The sequence below is a fragment of the Artibeus jamaicensis genome, unplaced genomic scaffold, assembly GCF_021234435.1.
Source record: "Artibeus jamaicensis isolate MK-2021 breed Jamaican fruit bat unplaced genomic scaffold, CSHL_Jam_final contig_781, whole genome shotgun sequence".
NCBI lineage: Eukaryota > Metazoa > Chordata > Mammalia > Chiroptera > Phyllostomidae > Artibeus > Artibeus jamaicensis.
The window spans coordinates 7,990,185-8,013,913 of NW_026521968.1; the positions used below are offsets into that span (position 1 = coordinate 7,990,185).

At 52.3% G+C, this 23,729-nt stretch overlaps 3 protein-coding genes across 9 annotated transcripts; 2 read left to right on the forward strand and 1 right to left on the reverse strand.

The window, feature by feature from the left end:
• NEURL4 (neuralized E3 ubiquitin protein ligase 4) lies at positions 1 to 12,095 on the forward strand. Of its 6 annotated transcripts, none has more exons than XM_037129180.2 (28): positions 1 to 510; positions 1,422 to 1,866; positions 2,264 to 2,562; positions 2,726 to 2,837; positions 2,927 to 3,015; positions 3,522 to 3,594; positions 3,742 to 4,006; positions 4,228 to 4,409; positions 4,726 to 4,811; positions 4,917 to 5,091; positions 5,186 to 5,384; positions 5,475 to 5,551; positions 5,681 to 5,759; positions 6,122 to 6,297; positions 6,385 to 6,516; positions 6,891 to 7,036; positions 7,148 to 7,372; positions 7,470 to 7,568; positions 7,655 to 7,816; positions 8,013 to 8,177; positions 8,697 to 8,891; positions 9,192 to 9,371; positions 9,540 to 9,627; positions 9,731 to 9,838; positions 9,940 to 10,084; positions 10,248 to 10,360; positions 10,441 to 10,606; positions 11,384 to 12,095. In XM_037129180.2, exons 1-28 carry the CDS (start codon positions 229 to 231, stop codon positions 11,586 to 11,588), a joined length of 4,668 nt encoding a protein of 1,555 aa, XP_036985075.2. In that variant the 5' UTR covers positions 1 to 228; the 3' UTR covers positions 11,589 to 12,095. The 6 variants fall into 6 exon arrangements, with proteins under 6 accessions (XP_036985075.2, XP_036985076.2, XP_036985078.2 ...); XM_037129181.2 differs by having other exon boundaries at positions 6,122 to 6,291; XM_037129183.2 differs by having other exon boundaries at positions 3 to 510; positions 8,733 to 8,891.
• A 217-nt stretch (positions 12,096 to 12,312) lies between these two features.
• Positions 12,313 to 15,022, forward strand: GPS2 (G protein pathway suppressor 2). Of its 2 annotated transcripts, none has more exons than XM_037129186.2 (11): positions 12,313 to 12,418; positions 12,595 to 12,757; positions 13,080 to 13,189; positions 13,279 to 13,391; positions 13,521 to 13,600; positions 13,692 to 13,774; positions 13,941 to 14,091; positions 14,197 to 14,286; positions 14,375 to 14,475; positions 14,582 to 14,677; positions 14,857 to 15,022. In XM_037129186.2, the coding sequence occupies exons 2-11, from the start codon at positions 12,664 to 12,666 to the stop codon at positions 14,938 to 14,940; spliced, it is 1,002 nt and encodes a 333-aa protein (XP_036985081.2). In that variant the 5' UTR covers positions 12,313 to 12,418; positions 12,595 to 12,663; the 3' UTR covers positions 14,941 to 15,022. The 2 variants fall into 2 exon arrangements, with proteins under 2 accessions (XP_036985081.2, XP_036985083.2); XM_037129188.2 differs by having other exon boundaries at positions 14,375 to 14,454.
• Positions 15,023 to 15,219: 197 nt separating this feature from the next.
• On the reverse strand, positions 15,220 to 20,160 carry EIF5A (eukaryotic translation initiation factor 5A). The gene is made up of 6 exons (XM_053672660.1): positions 20,015 to 20,160; positions 17,982 to 18,167; positions 16,492 to 16,596; positions 16,169 to 16,300; positions 16,011 to 16,084; positions 15,220 to 15,857 (listed from the first exon to the last, which is right to left on the reverse strand). Exons 2-5 carry the CDS (start codon positions 18,144 to 18,146, stop codon positions 16,022 to 16,024), a joined length of 465 nt encoding a protein of 154 aa, XP_053528635.1. The 5' UTR covers positions 18,147 to 18,167; positions 20,015 to 20,160; the 3' UTR covers positions 15,220 to 15,857; positions 16,011 to 16,021.
• Between the last annotated feature and the right edge of the window lie 3,569 nt (positions 20,161 to 23,729).

The window sequence follows — 23,729 nt, forward strand, 5'->3', positions numbered from 1 at the left end:
GCCACTGTCACTTCGTCGTGCCGTAAAGCAAACCTCGCCGACCCCGTCGTCCTTCTGTTCCCATCGTGATAGCCGTTAATTCCTTAGCCCGGGATGCTTCAATGCCCGGCAGTGCCGTAAAGCATATCTGGCCCCAGCCCTGGATCTTATTCCCTCAGGGTGTTTGGGCACCGAGGTTGCTACGGTGCCGCCTAACGCGGTTGCCGCGCGGCCCCGGCGTCAGCTGTGATGGCGGCGGGGTCGGGTGGGAGTGGGGGATCTGGGGGAGGCCCCGGGCCAGGGCCTGGGGGCGGTGGAGGCCCCGGCGGCCGCGGCCCGGGACCGGGGACTGGCGCGAGTTTGGGCAGCGGCGGAGAGCTGCACCCGCGCACTGGGCGCTTGGTGAGCCTGTCGGCCTGTGGGCGTACAGCGCGGCGGCAGCAGCCAGGCCAGGAGTTTAACCACGGGCTGGTGTTGAGCCGGGAACCCTTGCGGGACGGACGCGTGTTCACTGTCCGCATCGACCGCAAGGTGCGAAGCTGGGGACGCAGAATCGAAATGTGGAGAATGGGAGGGGACCAGAGGGAGACGGGGTACGGTAGCCAGTGTAGTCCGCATTATCAGATACCGAAGGGGAACTGACAGACTTAGGACACCAGGTGATGGACAGGAAGGGAGCATGAAATAGAAACATTCAGCCTGAAGGACAAGGAGACAAGGAGAGCTTGAGTTTCCTTAAGTTCCAGGAGCAGGTAAGGGACATGGATCTCACGCCCTAGAACTACTAGGGAACAGACCTGGAACCTTTTCTGGGAGATGGAGGATGGAGAGATGTCAAAGATATGATGGGTGCAGAAGAGAAATAATAACTTAGGAAAGAACAAAACTTTGAAGGACAAACTCAGGGTTGGGTGGGAAAAATGGTTAAGGAGAGCTACTCGAAGAGGGAGGTTTGCGTGCTTGTGTGTGATTTAGTGAAGAGGACAGAGTGAATCTGAGTGCCGCCAGAGTTTAGGAGAGAATTGGTCCAGTGGAAAGAGAGTGATATACAAGAACAAGGAATATGGGCACGGACAGCTGTGAGTTTGGGTGGTTCAGATGCCACAGAGACCAGACCAACGAAGTTAGAGGAGGCAGGGAGTTGGAGCCAGGGAATTTAGCTAGTATGAAAGGGGAAGGACTGATGTAGGCACTGATCATCCAGAGTAAAGAGCACAGTTGCCAGGGACAGCGGACCAAACAATTTCTGAAACAGAGTGCAGAAAATTACCTGTAGGACTGCACTTCTGGATTAGCATCTCATGTCTCAAAAGAGAAAAGTCAGTTAAGCTGTCTGAGAGGTGGGGGTAGGAGGACACAGTGGTCTGTGAATTGTGGTTTCCTAGTGGTGGGAGACCCATTGGTGGCCCATCCTGAGCCTCTGTCCACCACCCCTATCACAGGTCAACTCCTGGAGTGGCTCCATTGAAATTGGGGTGACGGCACTGGACCCCAGTGTGCTGGACTTCCCAAGCAGCGCCACAGGGCTGAAGGGGGGTTCATGGGTAGTGTCGGGCTGCTCGGTGCTGAGGGATGGACGTTCTGTGCTGGAGGAGTATGGTCAGGACCTGGACCAGCTTGGTGAAGGGGACCGTGTGGGCGTGGAGCGCACAGTTGCTGGGGAGCTGCGGCTATGGGTGAATGGGCGAGATTGTGGTGTGGCTGCCACAGGCCTGCCTGCTCGTGTCTGGGCTGTTGTGGACCTTTATGGCAAGTGCACCCAAATTACTGTGCTACCCCCTGAGCCAGGCTTCAGCCCTCCTACTCCCATCCCTACACCTCCCCTTGAACTCTCCGCTCCCCCTGAAGATTCTGCCTTGGCTCAGCAGGGGACCTCTAGGGATGAAGGTGAGAACACAGCTAGGGCAGTGGTGGAGGGGTGGGTCAGGGGATGGCTGAAGGGAAATGTAGTAATGAGTAAGACTGGGTGTGGGCAGGGCCAGTCAGACCCCTGAGTCTGTTGAAGGGGAGAGCAAGGGCTAGAGGAGGCGTTCTGGCTGTGAGCCCTGCAGCAGGTGCTGAACCCTTATCCCCTCCCCCATCCTACCTGGTTCCCAGCCTTCATGGTGTCCCCAGTACAGGCCCTTGAGTCGCATAATGGTGAGGGCTTCTGGGAGGCCATGGGAAGGAGAGTGGGAAGTGAGGTGGACAAGAGAGGGACCTCAGGGGATGGGTAGGGAGACGACTGCAAACCTGCAGGTGTAGAGCCTCATTTCAGCCTCCTTCCTTTACCCTGCTGCTGTAGACTTTGCCAGCATGGAGCTGTCCGAGGTGGTGAGCAATGCCATCCTGTCTGCTTACAATGGGGGGCTCCTAAATGTGAACCTGAGCTCCCCACCAGCAGGGGAAGGACTAGGGTCTAGCTGTGCTGCCACCTCGCCCATCCTTACTTCCAACGATGCCCTGCTCTTCCATGAGAAGTGTGGGACTCTCATCAAACTCAGCAACAACAATAAGACGGCTGAGCGTCGCCGGCCCCTGGATGAGTTCAACAATGGGGTTGTCATGACCAACCGCCCACTCCGGGACAATGAGATGTTTGAGGTGTGCAAGATCCTAGGGTCTGGTTGACACCTCACCCTCCGGGAACTGAAGGGGCTTGATCCTTGCTGCTGGAAGGGTGGGGATTGGGGAAGCACCAAGGGCTGTGGGTCTTTCCTCTGCATTTACACGCTCACTTCTCCCTTCTGCTAATATACTACCCCAGATCCGCATCGACAAGCTCGTAGATAAGTGGTCAGGCTCCATTGAGATTGGTGTCACTACCCACAACCCCAACAATTTGGAATACCCAGCCACCATGACCAATCTGCAGTCAGGTATCAGCCACTGGTGGGGTGGGGGCACGGGCGGGCTCACTGAAGTGAAGGAAGCTTCTGTCCTAACTGGGGTGTGTGCTTTCCCCAAGGCACCATCATGATGAGCGGCTGCGGAATCCTGACTAATGGCAAGGGCACCCGCCGGGAGTACTGTGAATTCAGTCTGGATGAACTGCAGGTGAGGGTGGGATACAACTTGGGCCACGCTCCAGGGGAGTCCCAGGATACTACAACCCTACCTGGGCACCATGGTCTAGAGCAAGCCCCTTTACCTTTTGCCTGAAGATTTCTTCTAAGAAGGCAAGGTTGCCCATCAGTTAGGCACTCAGATCTTTGAAGTCAGATATATTGTGGTTAGTGACCTGAGGTAAGAAGCTTATCCCCTTTGGTAGTTTTTTTGTTCTTTTCCTTAAATGTCTAAAGCGAGCATGTTAGTCGTGTTTCAAAGATCATTGTAAGAGTTAAACAAATTGATGGTTATATGGTGACTCACTGCAGTGCCTGACTTGCATTAAGCATTCAGGGTATTCTTGAGACTCACAGGAGCTGTTTGAAGCTGTTTCCCTGTGATGTGTGGCAGTCAGAAGGCTCTAGGACTGCTCTGTTCTCACCGCATGGTTCCCACAACTGTCTAGAGCCTAATTGTGGATGAATTCCAGACTGCCATTTTTCTGTTTTGAGCAGGAGGGTGATCACATTGGTCTCACGAGGAAGTCCAACTCTGCCCTCCACTTCTTCATTAATGGCATTGATCAGGGTAAGGGGAAGTTCAGAGAAGGCTTTTGGGACAGGGCTTTTAGTGGGGTGGTCTGTACCTCACCCCCCTGTCTCTTTGTTACTCGATCTCCCTGTATTTGATTCTTCTCCCCTCAGCCCCCTATTCCTGTGCCTTCTACCCCTATAGGTGTGGCTACCCCATTGACACCTCCAGTGGTGTATGGTGTAGTGGACTTGTATGGGATGGCAGTGAAGGTGACCATCGTCCACAATAACAACCACAGTGATCGTTTACGCCGGAATAATGCCATCTTGCGGGCGCTGTCTCCTGAGGGTGCTCTCCGGCGTGCTGCTCCTGCTGCCCAGGCAGAACCTGAGCGCCTGCTCTTCCATCCCAACTGTGGGCAGAAGGCAGCCATTACCCACGAGGGACGCACTGCTCTGAGGCCCCAGTATGGCCCATGGGGTGGGGAGAAGCCTGCAGAAGGGATTCTCATGGAATCTGGGGGAAGGGGTAGGGAAGTGGGAGCTAGAGTGAGTCTGATCCAGGATGTCTTAGACAGAAAAGGGGTGAGCCTTCTGAGTGTAATGTTTATCTGGTTGACTTGGACTGAGATTTGGCACATTTGGAGCTTGTGTTAGGGGTCTGAGTCCCCACTTGCTGTGCCCCCAGTGCCACTGATGACTTCAATCATGGCGTGGTGCTGAGCAGCAGAGCCCTGCGGGACGGAGAGGTATTCCAGGTGCGCATCGACAAGATGGTGGACAAATGGGCTGGCTCCATTGAGATTGGTGTCACCACCCACAATCCTGCCTACCTCCAATTGCCCTCCACCATGACCAACTTGCGTTCTGGTGAGCTCCTAAGAAGGGCAGGGCCAGGATAGGGTCCTAGGGAGGAAGCTGTCCTCACAGCCCTGACACTTGTTCTCCAGCCTCTTTGTCACTTGTCACACTGTGACGACTGCTTCAGTGGCTATAGAGTGCCTCATGGATGGGGCTTTGTGGCTGGCTTGGGAACAGCAATTTTCTTGTCCTTCCCTGGGAAGAAAGCTGACAGAATAAAGGCAGGCTGGGCTGAAGGCTTTGGGGAATAACATGGGGACTGCTGCATGAAGGAGAGGAGTCCTGGCTTCTCCTTCATGTTCTCTGCTACTTCTTGTCCCCCTAGGGACCTGGATGATGACTGGGAATGGGGTGATGCACAATGGGACAACCATCTTGGATGAATATGGGCACAACCTGGACCGCCTCAAGGTGGGAGAGTGGATGTGCTGCCAGGTCTCAACATTGGGGAGTAGCCAAGGTGGGGCTGCTGCAGGACCAGCCCACGCAGGGACTCTACCTGACTCCTCACTCCAGCCCCCCTTCTTCCAAGGCAGGGGACACGGTGGGCGTAGTTCGGCGGGAGGACGGGACTCTCCACTTCTTTGTCAATGGGATGACTCAGGGCCCTGCTGCCTGGAATGTGCCTCCGGGCGTCTATGCTGTTGTGGATCTCTACGGCCAGGCGGCCCAGGCCACCATTGTGGACGACGTGGGTGAGGGCCTGGCTGGGTAAGGGCAGGAGGGTGGTTTCGGGAGGACTCAGAGACAACTGTATGCCTAATGGGTGATGTTCCCTCCTGCAGAGGTGACTCCGGTCCCTGAGCCACTCCCTGAGGGAAACAACCAGATGTCTCCAAGTTCCCCATCGTCAGGGGCTGGTGGCTCTGACCTGCGCTTCCACCAGCTGCATGGCAATAATGCAGTCATCACTAATGGGGGCCGCACTGCGCTCCGACACAACTGCCGCAGCGAGTTCAATGATGCCATTGTTATCTCCAACCGGTCAGTGTCTGGACTTGCATGTCCCCACTTTCCTAATGCCCAGCCTCAGCAACCCAGTAGGGCCTGTCTGATTGCCAGTCTCCCTGGCAGGGCCCTGCGGGATGGAGAGCTGTTTGAAATTGTCATTCAGAAGATGGTGGATCGATGGTCAGGCTCTATTGAGGCTGGTGAGGGGCCCCTGTGTGTGTGTGTGTGTGTGTGTGTGTGTGTGTGTGTGTATTTGTGCATGCGCTGGGGGAGGTGCTGGCTGTCTATAGCTGGGGGCTTGGCTCTGACCTACCCCTGCCTCCTTCTAGGAGTGACTGCTATTCGGCCAGAGGACCTTGAATTTCCCAACACTATGACAGACATTGACTATGATACTTGGATGCTAAGGTTGGGCTGTTTGCTTTGGGCACCAGCTGGGCAGGGCTGGGTAGAGCTGGTTGGGATGAGGGAAGCAGGGTTTCGGACCTGTGGTAGCCACGAACAATAACAGACCTAGGGAATCGGGCTGCCTCTTCTCTTTAATTCTTGGAAACCTTTCCACAGGGCTCAACCCTCCTTCCTTATAAAGGTGGTATTTGCCACTGTTTTGTGAGAGGGATCCCAGGGATGTAGGAGACAGAATTGGGTCTCAGGTCCCAGACTGAGATCCCAGTCAAGGCACTCAAAAGATTCTGACAGGTAGAGACTGGACAGGGACCTGTATGGGGAGGAAGCTGGGTGGCTGATTTGCCCCTTTTGCCATCCTCCAGTGGCACAGCTATCATGCAAGATGGTAATACGATGCGCAATAACTATGGGTGTGACCTTGATGCACTGGGCACCGGTTCACGCATCGGCATGATGCGAACCTCCAAGGGCGATCTGCACTACTTCATCAATGGCCAGGACCAAGGCGCTGCCTGCTCAGGCTTACCTCCGGGTAAAGGTGACTACTCTGTGGCTTTCAACCTGCCACCCTCAGGCTGGCCCACCCTGGGCTATCAAGATGCTGACTGCTTCCTTTCCTACCCAGAGGTGTATGCAGTAGTGGATCTCTATGGCCAGTGTGTCCAAGTGTCCATCACCAATGCTACCGGCCCCATGGACAACAGCCTGGCAACCAGCAACACCGCTACTGAGAAGTCATTCCCCCTGCACTCCCCAGGTGCAGCCAACAGGGAGGGAGGATGGGCTCTGCTTGCCTGCTATGGGTCTGAGATACACAGCTTCCAGGGCAGGGAAAGGGGAGGGAAAAATCCCATGGTGAAAAGCAGCCAGGAAGAGGGCAGGAGAACCATGCCTAGTGCACAAGGCCTGGATATTTCCCTGCCACAAAGGGGCCAGGACGCCATGAGCTGGGCATACCAGATTTGGGAACGAGTCTTGCTGTGGTGAAAAGAGGTGTCAGAGGTCTTAAAGGAGTGATGGCAGCTGGGACCTTATGTCAGCTTCCCGTTTCACCTGAAAGCTTTGCTCTGCATCCTCTCTGAAGCTTGCTGCCCCAATTCTACCCTTTCCTTCGGTGCCATCTTTCCACAGTGGCTGGCGTGGCTCACCGATTCCACAGTACTTGTGGCAAGAATGTCACTCTGGAGGAGGATGGCACAAGGGCGGTGCGTGCTGCTGGCTATGCTCATGGCCTTGTCTTTAGCACCAAGGAGCTCAAGACTGAGGAAGTCTTTGAGGTGTGCTGTGGAGATAATGACAAAGGAGGTTTCCAGGCCCTTCACAACAGGGCCAGTCTGCTTCTTACCCCACTGTCCCCACATAGTGCAAGCTAATATTTTCTCACACAGGTGAAAGTGGAAGAACTGGATGAAAAGTGGGCAGGTTCCCTCCGGATAGGGCTGACCACACTAGCGCCAGGGGAGATGGGGCCTGGAGCAGGTGGTAGCCCTGGCCTGCCTCCCTCCCTGCCAGAACTCCGGACTAAGACCACCTGGATGGTGTCCAGCAGTGAAGTGAGGCGCGACGGGCTGCTCCAGAGGATGAACTATGGCCGGAACCTAGAGAGGCTGGGGGTGAAGCAGTTGGATCCAGAGATAAGGGTGGGATTGGGAGTGGGGATGGTAGGGAGTGGTAGCTTGAGCATCCATTGTTGTCCCACCTTGGTTCTAGGTCGGGAGCCGTGTGGGCATTCGGCGGGGGACAGATGACTCGATGCATGTCCTGGTAGATGGAGAGGATATGGGGCCTGCAGCCACTGGTATTGCCAAGGTAGACTCAAGACTTACCTTAGATTCTGGGGGTAGGGTTGAGGTCTTATGCTCATCTCCAACTTCCTGGGTCTTTTGTGTCCCCAGAATGTGTGGGCAGTGTTGGATCTGTACGGGCCAGTGCGGAGTGTGTCTATTGTCAGCTCCACAAGGCTGGAGGAGCCAGAAGGCACACAGCCTCCTTCCCCCAGCTCCGACACCGGAAGTGAGGGCGATGAGGACGATGAGAACGAGGAGCATGGCCTGGGAGTAAGAGGCTGCAGCAAGGCCCTCTGGGCACATGGATGAGGGGTTTGGTGGGCCATTGGCCACCAGCTCATTTTGGGGTTCCTCAGTCCTGCCCATGATGGATAAAAGCCTATGTGCAAGCTCTGTGTAAATTCTAGTGGGGTGGCTTGGGCCTTGCATCAATAACCCCAGCAGCTCAGTGTGTCCTCCACACCAGGGCCAGGATCAGGTGGCCATTATGTCTACAGCCCTCGAGTTCCTGGAAAACCATGGGAAGAATATCCTCCTATCCAATGGAAACCGTACAGCTACACGGGTGGCCAGCTACAATCAGGGCATTGTTGTCATCAGCCAGCCTCTGGTGCCCCAGCTGCTGGTCCAGGTGGGCCTCTTCTCCTTATCCCTTCCTTGTCCCCAGCAACTCTTGCTCAGGGTGACCCAGGGCCAACCCTACTGGAGCAAAGCCTTTCTAGATTCAGGGCAAAGTGGAAGTCCCTTGAATGAGCTTTTGTTCATAACCTGTGATGGGAGTTGCAGGTTGGTTACCGGGAATTGCCCACCTAGTGACTGATGAAGCAGTAGGGAAGAACTAGAGGATTCTAGGGGAGGGGCCTAATCCTATACGTGGGAGCAGGGAGGGCTTTCCAGGGGAGAGGCCCTTCTGCTGCTAACTGAAAGAAGTCACTGTTAGCCAGGGGAAGGGAGCCTCTAGGGACAAGAATCCTTAGAGTCGACGGAAGACCAAGGCTGAAAGAGGGAAGGAAGGAAGTGAATTTTCAGTTTCTGGTCTCTCTAAGTCATAGAAGGGACAGCACCCCAGGTCACACTCTGCGAGGTGTCATTTTTTCTTCCTGGCTACTATGAGAAGCGTGGATGTGCTGCGTGTGTGGCCTCTTTCTAGGAGGCCATGACTGGGGAAAGCCACCTTCTCCTCCAGATACGGATAGACTTCCTAAACCGGCAGTGGACATCTTCCCTTGTTCTGGGAGTCATCACCTGCCCACCCGAAAGGCTCAACTTCCCTGCTTCTGCCTGTGCCCTTAAACGGGCAGCCTGGCTGGTGCGGGGCCGTGGGGTCTTCCACAATGGCCTCAAGGTGGGTAGGGAGCGGAGAGAAGTGAGTGGCTAGGGGTCCCTGGGTAGGGAGGGGCTGGTCAAAAAGGAGGAGGAGGGCCCTGAGGCATGAATATTATTACCTGGACGGTCTTGGGCATGCTGCTTCTTCCTGTGTCCTTACACTTGAGAATGTTGCAACTGGGAAAAGGGGAGGTGGAGCCCAGACAGTAGACAAGTGTGGAGGCAAAGCTCAGGAAATGGCAGCCCAAAACAGTGAAGGGTAGGGGTGGCTGCTGCTGGGAGTCTGATCTCTGGGAAGACAGTAGGTCTCTCCTCCCAGATCTGTGAGAAGTTTGGGCCAAATCTGGACACGTGTCCTGAAGGCACCATCCTGGGACTGAGGCTGGACAGCTTTGGGGGTCTGCATCTTCATGTGAATGGGATGGACCAGGGGGTGGCTGTGCCAGATGTCCCTCAGCCTTGCCATGCGCTAGTGGACCTCTATGGGCAATGTGAGCAGGTTAGTGGAAATGGAGGCAGGGAGGTGGGAGGGCCTGGGAAATGGCTGTTCTAGTAAAGAGGAAGTCTGTTGTCTAAAAGGAGGGGATCTAAAGGAGTCTCAGAAGGAGGGGATCATCAGGCCCTGAAGGCTGGTCACACTCTAGCTGACCACCTTTCTGTTCTGCAGGTGACAATTGTGAGTACTGAACCGGGAGCTGCCAGTTTGAAGAGTGCTGGAACCCAAGGGGACATGGAGAAAGCTGACATGGTAGATGGTGAGCCAGCTCGAAAGGACCAGGACCCTACCTCACCCCACCCTGTACATATAACCCCATTTCTTATCATCTCTGCCCCCCTCTGCTCCCTCTGCTCACTCAGGGATCAAGGAGAGTGTATGCTGGGGTCCACCACCCACTGCCAGCCCTCTCAAGAGCTGCGAGTACCATGCCCTTTGCTCCCGTTTCCAAGAACTGTTGCTGCTTCCTGGTGAGTATCATGGCCCTAGAACCTGCCTTAGTCAGGAGACTATATGATTGAGACTCAGGACAGGAACCATAGCACCAAATCTGCCACTTACTCTCCCACAGAGGATTATTTTATGCCTCCACCGAAGCGTAGCTTGTGCTACTGTGAGTCTTGCCGGAAGATGCGAGGGGATGAGGCCCACAGGCGCCGTGGTGAACCTCCCAGAGAATATGCCCTACCCTTTGGCTGGTGCAGGTTCAACCTCAGGTACATATGGGGCAGGATCATGTGTATCCCTTGCTGTTCTTTGCCCTCTTGAGAAAGGAGGATCCCAAGAGGGTACATGAAGTGACATGAACTGCATATCTAGGGGATGACCTTGGAAAGCCAGTGACTTTTGTCCTATCTGCCCTATCTATTTACTTGCTAGGGTGAATCCCCACCTGGAGGCTGGGACACTAACCAAGAAGTGGCACATGGCATATCATGGCAGCAATGTGGCAGTTATCCGGAGGGTGCTGGACCGAGGGGAGTTGGGAGCAGGTACCGTAGCTCTGGCAGAACCAGAGCAGGCTGAGGCTGTGGGCCAAAGCGGGGTTATCCTGACTCAGTTCTCCTCACAGGCACTGCCTCCATCCTGAGCTGTCGGCCCTTGAAGGGAGAGCCAAGGGGAGAATTTGAGGAGCCAGGCGAGAACTGCGCACCTCCTCGGGAGGAGCAGCCCCCTCCAGTTCTGCTTTCTCCCTCCATCCAATATGTTGGGGCTGAAACCCTGGCATCCAAAGTGCAGTAAGTACTGGGAGGATCCAGAGCCTCTAGGGTCTCCATGATTTAACCTCCCTGCTCCCACCATGTTTTGCTACTTCCTCAGTCTCCATCCCAACCCTTTCTTCACATGTTAGTTGAACAAATGCCACTTCTTTCGTGATATCTCAGTGAGCAAAAAGGGAAAACTTGTTCTTGTGGAACTTAAGTTTTCTCTAGAATGTTTATGCATAATAAGTATTTAGTATTTTTAAAGGTGAAAGTAGTACTATGGAAACAAAAAGTAGAGTATCGGGGAAGTGGATTAGAAGTATGGTTGAAGCCCTGCCTGTTGTAGCTCAGTGGATTGAGCACTAGCCTGCGAACTAAAGGTCGCCAGTTTGATTCCCAGTCAGGGCACATGCCTGGGTTGCAAGCCAGGTGCGCAGTTGGGGGCATGCAGGAGGCAACTGGTTGATGTTTCTCTCACACATCGATATTTCTCCCCCTCTTTCTCCCTCCCTTCCCTTCTCTTTCAGAGTAAACAAATACATTTGAAGTGTGGTTAGGGCAGGCATACTAAATAGGGTAGTCAGGTTGGGTATCATTAAGGTAAGATTTGAACAAAGGCTGAAGGAGGTGAGGAAGTTAGCTGAGCAGGCGTTGGGAGGAGTACCATTTAGATAGAAGAGCTAGATCCAAGTCCCTTTTATAAAGTGGGAGTGATTCCTAGGAACAGCAAGGCCAGTATAGTGGTTGCAGTTAGCAAGGGGGAGAGGTGACAGAGGCCTCACCACCCTATTTTTACTTTTTGCCTGACAGATTCCGGGACCCCAAATTCCAGCGGACACACCAAGCCCAGGTGGCTTTCCAGGTGTGTGTGCGCCCTGGTTCCTACACTCCTGGCCCTCCTTCTGCTGTCCTCAGAGAACCTCATGACCCTCACTTCAGCCCAGCTGAACTTGAATGGGTAACCAAGGAGAAGGGGGCCACACTCCTCTATGCCCTGCTGGTACGGGTGGAATGAGGAGGGGAGACCTCACTACTACAAGCACAGTTGGGCTTTGGGCCCACGGACTCTGAGTGACGACTGCCTAAGCCTCATTCCAGTGACCCACAGCATGCATGGTGCTCAGTCTGGCAGACGCACAGGAGCAAGTAGGCAGTCTTTTGGATTTAGATGGGAAGTGGAGCACATCTCCGTGTCCAGGGCCCCAGAACACTCACTCTGAGGCAAAGGAGTTTGTGGGGAGCCCAGCTCCAGGCCCTGGGTAACCCCTGCTCATGCACTGACTTGGGGAACAGGACTCCCTACTTCAGACTCCCCACCCCCGTATCACTTAATTTATTTGTTTTTGTTCTTGGTTACTGTGAATCCCAAAGGAGTCTCTCTGTGCCCCCCATGAAGCTGCTTTTCCCTGTGGCCCCCGCGCAGGAATAGGGAAGGGCGAGCGCAGTGGAGGGGTTGGGTCCTCTGTAAAGTTGTCCTGACTCTGATTTCGAAGGAGCCAATAAACACTGTCTCTGAGCATTTGCTTCGCCTCTCTTGCATGCCCTGGGGGGATCACAGGCCCGCCCAATCAGGGTCCCCGCCAAAGGATCCACGGGACTAGAGCCGGATTGGAGCGTTTCGCGGCTGTGTGCCAACTGCAGCTGCGCCCAAGGGTGGTTGTCGCGGGGCGGGCCAACTGGAAAGGTTTGGACTTCACAGGCACCCGTCCCCGGCACTTCCGCTTCCCCCCCCCAGCCCAAAGTGTGAAACTGCCGTTCTGACCTCGGAAAGATTAACCCCCGCCACCGGATGTGACGCAGGGCTGGGGCGCGCAGGAGGCCTCGGAGGAAACGAAGAAAAAGGGGGTAGGGAGGGGTCGGAGCTGGGGATGGCCGGGAAGGGGGTGGGAACCCCAAGGCTGTAGACCCCTACGCGCTTGCGCCCTGGAGCCGTGGTGGTCACTGTACATGTGACCGGGGCGGGTGGCCTTCCGTCTGGGCCGCCGGGACGCCGTAACCTCTGAGCATTCGTCTTGCCGCAGGCCCAGTCCAAGGTCTGGCAGTCAGCGACAGAGCCGGGCGCCCACAACGCAAGCACCCCCGACAGCACCATGCCTGCGCTCCTGGAGCGCCCCAAGCTTTCCAACGCCATGGCCAGGGCATTGCACCGGCATATCATGATGGAACGGGAGCGCAAGCGGCAGGGTGAGTCTGGGCCAAAGTGGGAGGGCACACGCCTATGGCGGTACTGCTAGTAGACCCGTACACCGGGGGGGGGGGGGGGGGGCAAAGCTAGAGGAGGGATGGAACACGCTGCGGTGGGAGTTTTAATCGCCAGGTCTGAACTCCTTGAGCTGGGAAGGACCTTGGAGAGCACCTAGTGAAACCTACCTCTCCGTGTCCCCTATTGTCATTTCGAGAGCCTTAAAGATCATCGGGATAAGTAGTTTTGGCTGGTCTTCAGTCTGTAATGTTCTAATTATTTTAACAACCCTGCCACTTTTCCTTCGTTTGACTCTTCTTCCAGAGGAAGAAGAAGTAGACAAGATGATGGAACAGAAGATGAAGGAAGAACAGGAGAGAAGAAAGAAGAAGGAGATGGAAGAGAGAATGTCATTAGAGGAGACCAAGGAACAAGTATGTTTCATCAACCCCTTGATCTCTCCCAGCTTTTTCTTCTCTGGCTCTCCTACTTTCATCTTCTCTTCCCTCCCCTCCTTTCTCAGATCCTGAAGTTGCAAGAGAAGCTTTTGGCCCTACAGGAAGAAAAGCACCAGCTTTTCCTGCAGCTCAAGAAAGTTTTACATGAGGAAGAAAAACGAAGGCGGAAGGAACAGAGGTGGGACTGGAGAACTGAAGTTTAAATTGGGAGCAAAAAAAGTAATTGGGGTCAGGTAACAAAAGACCATTGTTTAATGTTGAGGGGGCATTTATCCTTTATTTTTGACCTTGATTCCTTTCACTCTAGTGACTTAACCACTCTGACATCAGCTGCATACCCACAGAGTCTGACTGTTCACACAGGAACTCATCTCCTCAGCATGCAGGGTGAGGATTAAAGAAACCTCTGTCAGAATGGATCCTTCTGGGTCCTGTAGACTACCATTTCAGCATCATGAAACCCCTCTTCCTCTCTTAGGAAGCCCTGGAGGACACAATCGCCCAGGCACCCTCATGGCAACTGACAGAGCCAAACAGATGTTTGGACCCCAAGTGCTTACAGTAAGAGGAGTAGGATTGTCCCCCCCCCCTTTTTTTTTTAACCCACCTTACTAAACCAGTACTCAAATCATCAGTTTAAGACTTAATTGTGCAGGGGAAAATGAGACATAAGCAAGTCACTTCAGATTCTCCTGTCAAGGAATTTACAGTGAGTTCTCATCCTCAGACCCGGCATTATGTGGGCTCAGCAGCTTTCGCAGGAACCCCAGAGCACGGGCAATTCCAAGGCAGTCCAGGCGGTGCCTATGGGACTGCTCAGCCCCCACCTCACTATGGACCCACCCAACCGGCCTATAGCCCTAGTCAACAGCTCAGAGGTGAGTGATGGGAAAAGGGGGTGGGGCCTTTCTCGAGGCCCAAAGGGAGGAGTTTCCTACAGACAAAAAGGAGTTTCTAAATTACGTGCCTCCTGCTTTCCTCAGCACCTTCAGCATTTCCTGCAGTGCAGTACTTGTCTCAGCCACAGCCACAGCCTTATGCCGTGCACAGCCACTTTCAGCCCACTCAGACAGGTGATAACACCTCACTCAGGGGCCCTAGATCCACAAGTCCTTTTCCCATTCTCTACTTGAGTAATTTCACATCTTTTTATCTACCTAGGGTTTCTCCAGCCTAGTGGTACCCTGTCCCTACAAAAGCAAATGGAACATGCTAACCAGCAGACTGGCTTCTCTGACTCAGTGAGTGGAAAGCATTGGGAGGTGAGGGGAAGGGCTGTGTTAAGGGGAACCTCAGATTGCCTCAGGTGGGAGGTGAGGGGAAGGGCGTGTGAAGGGGAACCTCAGGTCCTGACTCTGTTCTCTGCAGTCCTCCCTGCGCCCCATGCACCCCCAAGCTCTGCATCCAGCTCCAGGACTCCTTGCTTCTCCCCAGCTCCCTGTACAGATGCAACCAGCAGGGAAGGTAAGGATGGTAATCATACCTGCCTATCTCAATCCCTACACTACTAGGGAAAATAGGGTTGGGTAGGCAGGTAGCCCCCACACCCTGGCTTTTGCTTTTCTTGGGGGTGGTGACTGAATGGGTGTGGAGTAGAAGAGAGCATGCATACTGACAAAACCACCTTTCAATACCACTGCCAGTCAAGCTTTGCAGCTACCAGCCAACCTGGCCCCCGGCTCCCTTTTCTCCAGCACAGCCAGAATCCAAGATTCTACCACAAGTGACCATCAAATTTTATCAGCCTCACCCCACCCCCTACCATGGGCGAGGATCCTAGTCCTAGGCCAATAAAATCTATCTACTATTGCCCCTGGCTGGTACTCTCTGTGTTACCTCCCACCTGGACTAGGCCAGGGCTGCTTGGGGGTGGGGGAACAGAAGTAACTGGTAGGTCACAGTGGGTTATAATGAACTTGGTGGTCACAGTCCAATCTGTATCTTTGGTTCTCAGATTTACTTTCTAGTCACCAAATGCCTTTTATTCAAAGTAGCCAAGTTGGGGCTTCATATTAAACTTGTAGTTTTATTCAGGTTTGATTTTAACAAATGTGTCAGGGAGAGAGCCCACAGGAGAGGGTGAAGCCCATGGGGGCAGGGCCCTCCCAGATGCCTAAGGAGGGGGCAGGTCCCCTTCTCTCTCCACCCCTTCCTTCTCCTGCTAAAGGAATTTGGGGAAAGAGACTTAGGCATGGGGAGGAGGCTGGTCCCCAGTCTGTGGAGATGGTGTTTGGGGCAAAGGGCTATGGAAACAGGGACCAGACCAGGGATGAGTGGAGGTGGGTGGGGCACAAGGACTAATTGCCAGAATCCACAGCTTTCTGATTCCAGAATGAATTTAAAAAACAAAAACAAAACAAAAACCCTAAACCACAAGCAGCACCCACCCTACTCCCCCATCAGTGCTGTAGTTCCAGGGGAGAAGAGGAGGGCAGCTTCACCAAGGCCATGGCTCACTCACTCCTGGCCAAGGGAACAGGATGAAGGGCAGGGGCTCCCCAACAGAATGAGGGAGTAGGGGAAACCAAAATAAAACGTCAAATAAATTGTGTAGGAGTCCAGCCAAGGGCCCAGCCAGAGCTGGGCCAGGCTGGGGGAGGGGGCCTCTGCAGGCTCGAGGATCACTGCTTCCACCATGGCCATCCTGAGTAGGAGAGAGAAACCAGGTAAGACAGGATAATACCTTCAATAGGAAGAGGGGTAAGGACCATATTGGGACCAGAAAGCCTGGAACAATTAAGACTAAAGCAACCACAACTTATGTGAAGGGGACTTGGGGGAAGTCTGTCACACTCACATGGGAGCCAGTTATTTTGCCATGGCCTTGATTGCAACAGCTGCCTCCTCTGTCATGGCAGAGAGCACTGTAATCTGTGAGGAACAAGACAGAGTCAGATGTCTGAGACAAAGCACAGAGTAAAGTTGGGCACAAAAGAAAGGGATGGGGGACCATACCAGGATCTCCTCTCCACAGTCATACTTCTGCTCAATTTCCTTGCCGAGGTCTCCCTCAGGCAGGCGGAGGTCCTCTCGCACCTCCCCGCTGTCCTGGAGCAGTGATAGATATCCATCCTGGATGCCAATCAGCTGGGGGCAGATAGGGAATGAAGCTGAAGGTTGAGGATAAAAGGTCTGATAGACAAACTAGGGTGGAAAAGTGCTAATATCAAATACCCTCTCTTGCCACTTCTTTCCTCTCTCCCATCACAAGCTCTTCTGGTTAATCTGTATCCCCACCCCCAGCTACTAACCCATCTCAACCAAGACCATCTACATACCTGGAAATCATTCCTTTTGATGTTGGGGACATCCATATTATGGGTTGATGGGCAGATATCTTCATATTTCTTCCCAGTAAAGATGTCAATACCAACCAGGTGGACCTGTATATGTGCATCACATTAAAGAGAAACCCAACCAAACTCTAGGATGGAGGAAATAAAAGCTCAAGGTGTCCCTGGCTGATGAGGGAAATCAGATTAGATTCTTTGAGCAAACATTGGGTAAGTTGGGAATGAACTGTAGAATCAAGAAACACTAAAGCCTCTAAAAAGAACCTGAGGTCAAAAGACCACTATTGAGATTGGATTGACAGCACAAAGGAAACTGGACCAGGCCTGGACAGTTAATTACCTCCAGTTATCAAATAACTGACAAATAAAAACCTAAGAGCCTAGGAGTAGGAGGAACATAGGTAAAAGTTTAGAAGTTTTCTAGATATCAGAAAAAAAGGCTAAGAACTTAGGAAATAAAGAAGGTAAAAGGGAAAGAGTCCTTTGGTAAAACAAAGGACTGAGAAGGGAAGACAGCTGAAAAAAAGTGACTTGAAGGAGATCAGAAAGAATTAAGCAACTGGGAAATAAAACCAGAAAGAACACAGAGAAAGATCCTAGGACATCAGTGGGAAACCCAGAATGAATGCCAGGTCAACAGAAGAGTTTTTAAAAAATCGATAACGGGACAAATCACAAGAAATACAAGGATGAACCAGTCTAAAGTATCAAGGAAAGCACTAGGCAAGTACTAACATTGGGACCCAAGAAAGCAGAGAGGCTTTCTCTGGGAGAAAGCAAAGAACTCAAGGAGAGGTGCCAGCTAGGTGATCTGGAATGGAAGTTCAGAGCTACAGTGGCCCCCTTCAGGGAAGGCTGCACTCCATCACAAGATGGAGAAGCCCCGAGCAAAGTGATACAAAGATCACCTACAAAGATTCAAGGGAAGAGAAACAGAAAATGTAAAAGCCAGGAGTAAGGAAGGAGCAGCTGAATAGCCAGAGCGTAAAGTACTACCAAGAGTAGTTAGAGACTCACACAAAGATAGAGGGGTCCCTAGAGAATGATGGTGGAAGAGGCCCAAATTCAGGAGCAAGAATAGTAGAAAAGGTATACAGGGCTGAGTGTTGAACACGAGGAATGGGCTGACAGGTAAGAAAAGAGTTAAAGAATTAGGGTAGTCCTGGCTGGTGTAGCGCAGTGGACTGGGCACAGGCCTGTGAAGCAAAGGGTCACAGGTTCAATTCCCAGTCAGGGAACATGCCTGGGTTGCAGGCCAGGTCCCCAGTGGGGGACACATGAGAGGCAACCACACATTGATGTTTCCCTCCCATTCTTTCTCCTTCCCTTCCCCTCTCTCTAAATATAAATAAATAAAATATTTTTAAAAAGAAAAAGGAAGAATGAGGGCTAGGACAGATGACAGCCTGCTGCCAAGAGCCACACGAACATGGGAGATGTAGGGAAAGCAAGACATGAACAGGTGAAATTCTAACCTTGGCATGACCGTGCTTGCCAGTCTTGGAGGTGGACATCTCCACAATCTTACATGGCCGTCCTTTGAGCACCACAAAGCCATTCTTACGTAATGCTGAGCACTGCATTGGGAAGGTGGCAGAGGCCCCTGCATCTCCTGTCTCGAAGTCCAAATCATCTGCCATTTTAAGAGGCTTTGATTCCAACTAGAGTTAAGGTGGAGGGAAAAAAAAACAACTGAGGTAAGGGTGGAGGTTAACAGTATCTCCAATTTATACTAATTCTCTGGAACATTGTCTCATTTTCTTTCCAGTTGTTAATTCCAGTACTCTCCTAAAATTAAAACATTGTCAAAATTCCTAGATTGACTGGGATCACAAATACGTGACAACTGATGTGTGTATTGTGGGGGGAATAAACTGGATCCCCAACCCAATAAAATCTAAACTCCGCTTGGGAAAGAAAGTCTTGGGGCATTAGGATGACAAATCTCTGAGATGGACAAAGACCTAATCCCTTGGAGGGGGAGGACTCAGGTGTTACTTGCCACTGAAACCAACCACCCCTTTAGCCCACACATAACCAGGGCTATAATTAGGTGAGTAGCTATGAGCCAGCAAAAGGGCGGGGCTAATGTGGAGGGGAGAAGGGAGGGTGGATACTGGAGAACAGGGCCCCACCCGTCTGTTACACCCCACCATATCCACACACGAGCCAGTCATTGGTACAGGAAACCACAAGGCCTCTTTGGGGGATTCCCACCACTGTAACATGCGTTTGCAGAGGCAGCCAAGGGGGAGAAAGTAAAGTTGTTTTCTAACTGACCCCACTGCCAAACACCTCGATCTCGTTTCCCAAAGGGAACTCAGGAACCCAGTCTCTCGTTGAGGGCCCTCCCACTTTTCCCAAGATGCAACAGTTCTGTCGGCTTTTCAGACCTGTAAGTCAGTAGAAAGTGGGGGAGTGGGGATTGGTGAATGACAATAAAACGAAAGTAAAAGACTGGTGGTAGTGAGTAGTGTAACTTACACTAAGCTAGTAGAATTAAGGACTCTAAAACCAGAAACCCCCAAAATATACACATTGAGGAAAATGATGACAACTTTAGAGCACCTATAACAGCGGGGAACTCATCTGCCAAGGACTTTAAGACACCACTGCGTTGGGCTCCCATCCAATCGCCCTCGGTTTCCCTGTTCCAGCAAAGAACAGTGCCACTTACACCTGGTTGGCCCCCTCACTTCACCTGAGGTTTTGGGGTAAAGCTCCAGGGGCCCATGAGATGGGAGAGTGATAACATATGCCGGCAGCGGGTTCTTTTGGGTTATCAGGATCCAGGCCTCCGGCTTCTCCCACTCCTCAAATTTCCAAGTTCCCTTAGACACCCGCGTGGACCTGCTCTTCGCGCAGAGGGTTGCCGGTTCCCGCCCAACATGTGGCCGCCCGGGGCTTCCGGTGGCCGGGAACTGGGGGGAGGGGTCCCCACGCTGCCTTGCGGACCCAGTCCACGTTCAGCCATGCGGCCTCCGACCCCAAGGGCAGCCTCCCGTGGGGGGCACTTCCGGTGCTACAGCTGCCCCCTCCTCAAAGGCCGGGCCAGGCCGAAGCCACGCCGCCTCCCCTCCCCCCGCCAGCAGCCAGCCCCCCCCAAATGCCCTCTCACCGAACAGCCCCCTCCCCCACCTCACGTGGCCGCGCGGCGCCTGGTTCTCAACGGCCCAGGTACTCTTGCCCCCGGGGGAGGGGGGCGATCTGACCCCAGGCCCTTGCCCCGGAGTGGCCGCCCGGCGGCCTCTCCCGCGTGGTGGCCTGGCGGCTCGCCGTCCTCCACCCTGCGTAGCTCCAACGTCACCCGGCAGGCCCCAACCGTCACCCCGCGCGCTAACCCTGGCGCGTGCCCGCGCCTTTCCGCACCTCGCGCCGCTCGCCGATAGAACCCCGTGCGGCAGCCACCGCCGCTCCCTTCTGTCCCCTCCCCGACCCCCATACAGTCCCATTCCTACTCCAAGGCTCAAGCCAAGGTTCCGCGCACGCGCGTCCTTCCCGCTCTCACCTCGCGCGAACGCAATGACTCGACGCCGTCCGTTCGCCGCGAGCCCAACCGCTGCCTCTGAGCCCGCTGCCGCCGCCGCCGCCGCCGCCGCCGCTGCTGCACACGGGTCTTAGTACGCAGGCGCCGACTCCCCACTGACCAACCAAGCAGCCCTGTGACAGCCGCGCAAGCGTGCTATCTAGTTCCTCCGCCCACCACCTCCGCACTGCGCAAGCGCACAGATCCTCTCCAAGCTCCACCTTCCCTCCCACCTACCCATCCAACGATGCGTTTACGTGACCCCGCCCCCTCAAAAATCCGGAGTTCCGCCCACCAGTACCCAACGCGCAGGCGCACCCGGTTTTTTAATCCCTTTAACCTCCTCGTCCCTCCCCGTGACAGACACTATCCCTACCGGACAGTATTTGCGCCTGCGCAATAAAAAGTCCTAGACTCCGCACCCTTTGAAGGAAACGCCTCGACCTCATGGCGCATGCGTAAAGGGAATCTTGACCACCCCTTATTTCAGATGTCGTCGGTACGTAGGACGTCGTCAAGACCACGCCACGGTAGCGCCCGTTTCGACTACAACGCATGCGTTGTAGGAAACGCCCCACCTTGGCTTAACTCGACTTAAACACACGTTTCAGAAAACTTGCGCTGTGGGTTGGGCCGCTTGTCTCAAAGCCCACCCCCATTCCCCCGACACCCTTCTAGGGTTCCCGTTACACACATGCGCGGGAGAATCATCTCCGCTTGTCCTTCGGTGGTCGGATTATCACATCTCGGCTTCAGTTCTCAAAACTGTAGGGCTCTGTTCTGCCATAGAGTTTCACTCGGAAAGATAGAGCGGTCCTGTCCTAGACACCATCTTGTTTAAAGCCTTGGTCTGTATTGATCCCCAAGGTTCCCACTGAGGCTATTCTACTCCTCAATAAGAGACTTGTCATTTTTCTTTTTTCTGCTGCTCTCTGCGGTCTGCAAAACAATTTTGGAGCACCCTTAGAAAATTATAAGAATGTAAGTTAAATTCCACTGACGTTCTATGTTAAATCATAGAAAATAAACATGAAGCTGCAAACAAGCTATCTTTTGGAATGAATGTCCCTATCCCTCGTTCTAGGGAAGAAAGCTGCTGGTTTTCCTGAAACTTTCTAGTCTCCCTCCAGTTTCCCGGTTTCCAGCACTACTTTCACAGCTACCTTGTTTGCTTCGGTAAGCTTGGTGAACAATAACAATATTGTGAAACAAAACAAGCAGTTAAGTATCCAGGCTTAACATCCAAAACCCTGAATTTGGTTCTTGTTTTAACACTCCTGAGACATGATCCATGTGAACTGCAAATATAAAATTGAATTAATAAATTTATGTAGCACATTACACTATCACCCCCCCTCCCTCCAGCTCATTCTACTCAATTTTCTGAAATTTCTGCCCTTTGTAAAACAAACCTTTCTGGGTGCATCATTTAAAAGTTAAAGTATGATACCTTGACTGGTATGGTTCAGTGGATTGAGTGCGGGGCCTGTGGACCAAAAGTTTACCAGTTCAATTCCTAGTCAGCGCACACGCCGCGTTGTAGGCCAGGTCCCTAGTTGGGGGCATCAGAGAGGCAATTGATCACTGTTTCTTTCACACATCATGTTTCTCTCCCTCTCCTCCCTCATTTCCCCTCTCGCTAAACAAACAAACAAATAAGATCTTTACTAAAAAAAAAAAAAGTTAAATGGTGATAATGGTAGAGGTAGTGCATGTGTGGGGCAGGAGGCATATGGGAAATATATACAAGGTCTGTCCAGGAAAAGTCTAGCCATTATTAATATACATATAATGAGAATGGTTTTCAAGACATCATTGTAACCTGGCAACCAAGAATAATGGACTGGAATGCGCTTGTGTGAACAATGACAACTTGACTGTACTAGTCAGTGGAGGTGGTAGACCCGCTGAGTAAGCATGTGTACCATGTGGCTGTTGCATTCAAAATGACTGAGTGGAGCAATGAATCTGCATCAAATTTTGTAATCTGCATCAAATTTTGTGTTAAACTTGAACATTCCTCTGCAGAAACTATTCATATGATTCAGAAGGCTTTTGGGGACAATGCAATGAGTGCAGCGCAAATAGAAGTGTGGCACAACCATTTCAAAGATGGTTGAGAATCTGTCAAAAGTGATCCAGTTCTGGAAGGCCTGCAACCAGCAAAACACCTGAGACTGTTGAACATATACAGGCTGCAATCAACAAAGATAGGCAAATGACAATGCAGGAAGTAGAAGCTGATCTGGGGAGTCCCAAAACTACTGTGTCCAAGATTTTGATGCAGAATCTTGGCATGAATTTGTTCTGTGGCTTCTACTACCAGAGCAGATGGAACATCATGTTGCAGTTGCTAATGATTTGATTCAAACTGCTACCAATGAAACTTCTGTCTTTTCCCAAAACTAAAATCACCTTTGAGCCCTGGCTGGTGTGGCTCACTGGGTTGAGTGCTGGCCTACAAATCAAAGAGTCACCAGTTCAGTTCCCAGTCAGGGCACATGCCTGGGTCCCCAGTAGGGGGCATGCGAGAGGCAACCACACATTGACATTTCTCTCCCTCTCTTTCTTGCTCCCTTCCCCTCTGTCTTAAAAAATAAAAATAAAGCCCTGGCTGGTGTAGCTCAGTGCATTGAGTGCAGGCCTGTGAACCAGAGTATCGCAGTTCGATTCCCAGTCAAGGCACATGCCTGGGTTACAGGCCAGTTCCCAGCAGGGCACACATGAGAGGCAACCATACATCGATATTTCTCTCCCTCTCTCCTTCCCTTCCCCTCTAAAGATAAATAAATAAATAAATCTTTTTTAAAAATAAATTAAAATAAAACACCTTTGAAAGGGAAGAGATATCAGACCATCGATGAGATTCAGGAAAATACTATGGGACAGCCGATGATGATTCCAACAAAGGATTTTGCAGAGTGCTTTGAACAGTGGAAGAGACCCTAGGAGAACTGTGGGAGGTCCCAAGGTGCCTACTTTGAAGGGGACTGTGCCATCATTGTCCTATGTGCAATGTTTCTTGTATCTTCTTCAGTAAATGTCTCATTTTCATATTACATGGCTGGATACTTTCTGGGGCAGATCTTGTATGCCTTTTGTTGTGAACATAAAACTGCTCTAAAAAGTAAAGTTACATTTGGGGGTGAGGGAGGTTGGAGCAGGACTGGATACAAGAGACCAGTGAAGAGCATCTGACAGTAACCCAAGAGAGCAAGAATGAAGACCTGGATCAAGGCAGTAGTAGTAGGGCTGGGAGGGAAAGATGAGTTCCAAAGACATTTTGGAAATCTAACTGATGGGACTTGATGATGGTTAATTAATGAGGAAGATGAAGTCAAAGGGTAAGTCAAAAGTGCCTTCAGTCTGTGTGACTGGGAGATATAACATTGTGATCAAGACATTCCTGAAGGTAAATGCAGTCATACAGGAACTGGGAAATCCTTTTAAGGTTCTGGAATTCTGAGAGTCAAGCTCAGCATTGGATAGGGTGAGCACATTAGTCTCAGAGCAAAGCTGGGCTCAGGAAGGTAGGCAAGAATGGGCTAAGGACAAACCAGCTATTTTTTTTAACTTGTCCCTTACCTGGAAGGTAAAGGGTTCCAGTTTATCAAGAACAATGGTTTTACACGATTAAAAACATTCTGCCAAAATTTCTTTATTATGAAAACAGGAGTCCATTGTAGAAAAATTTTGA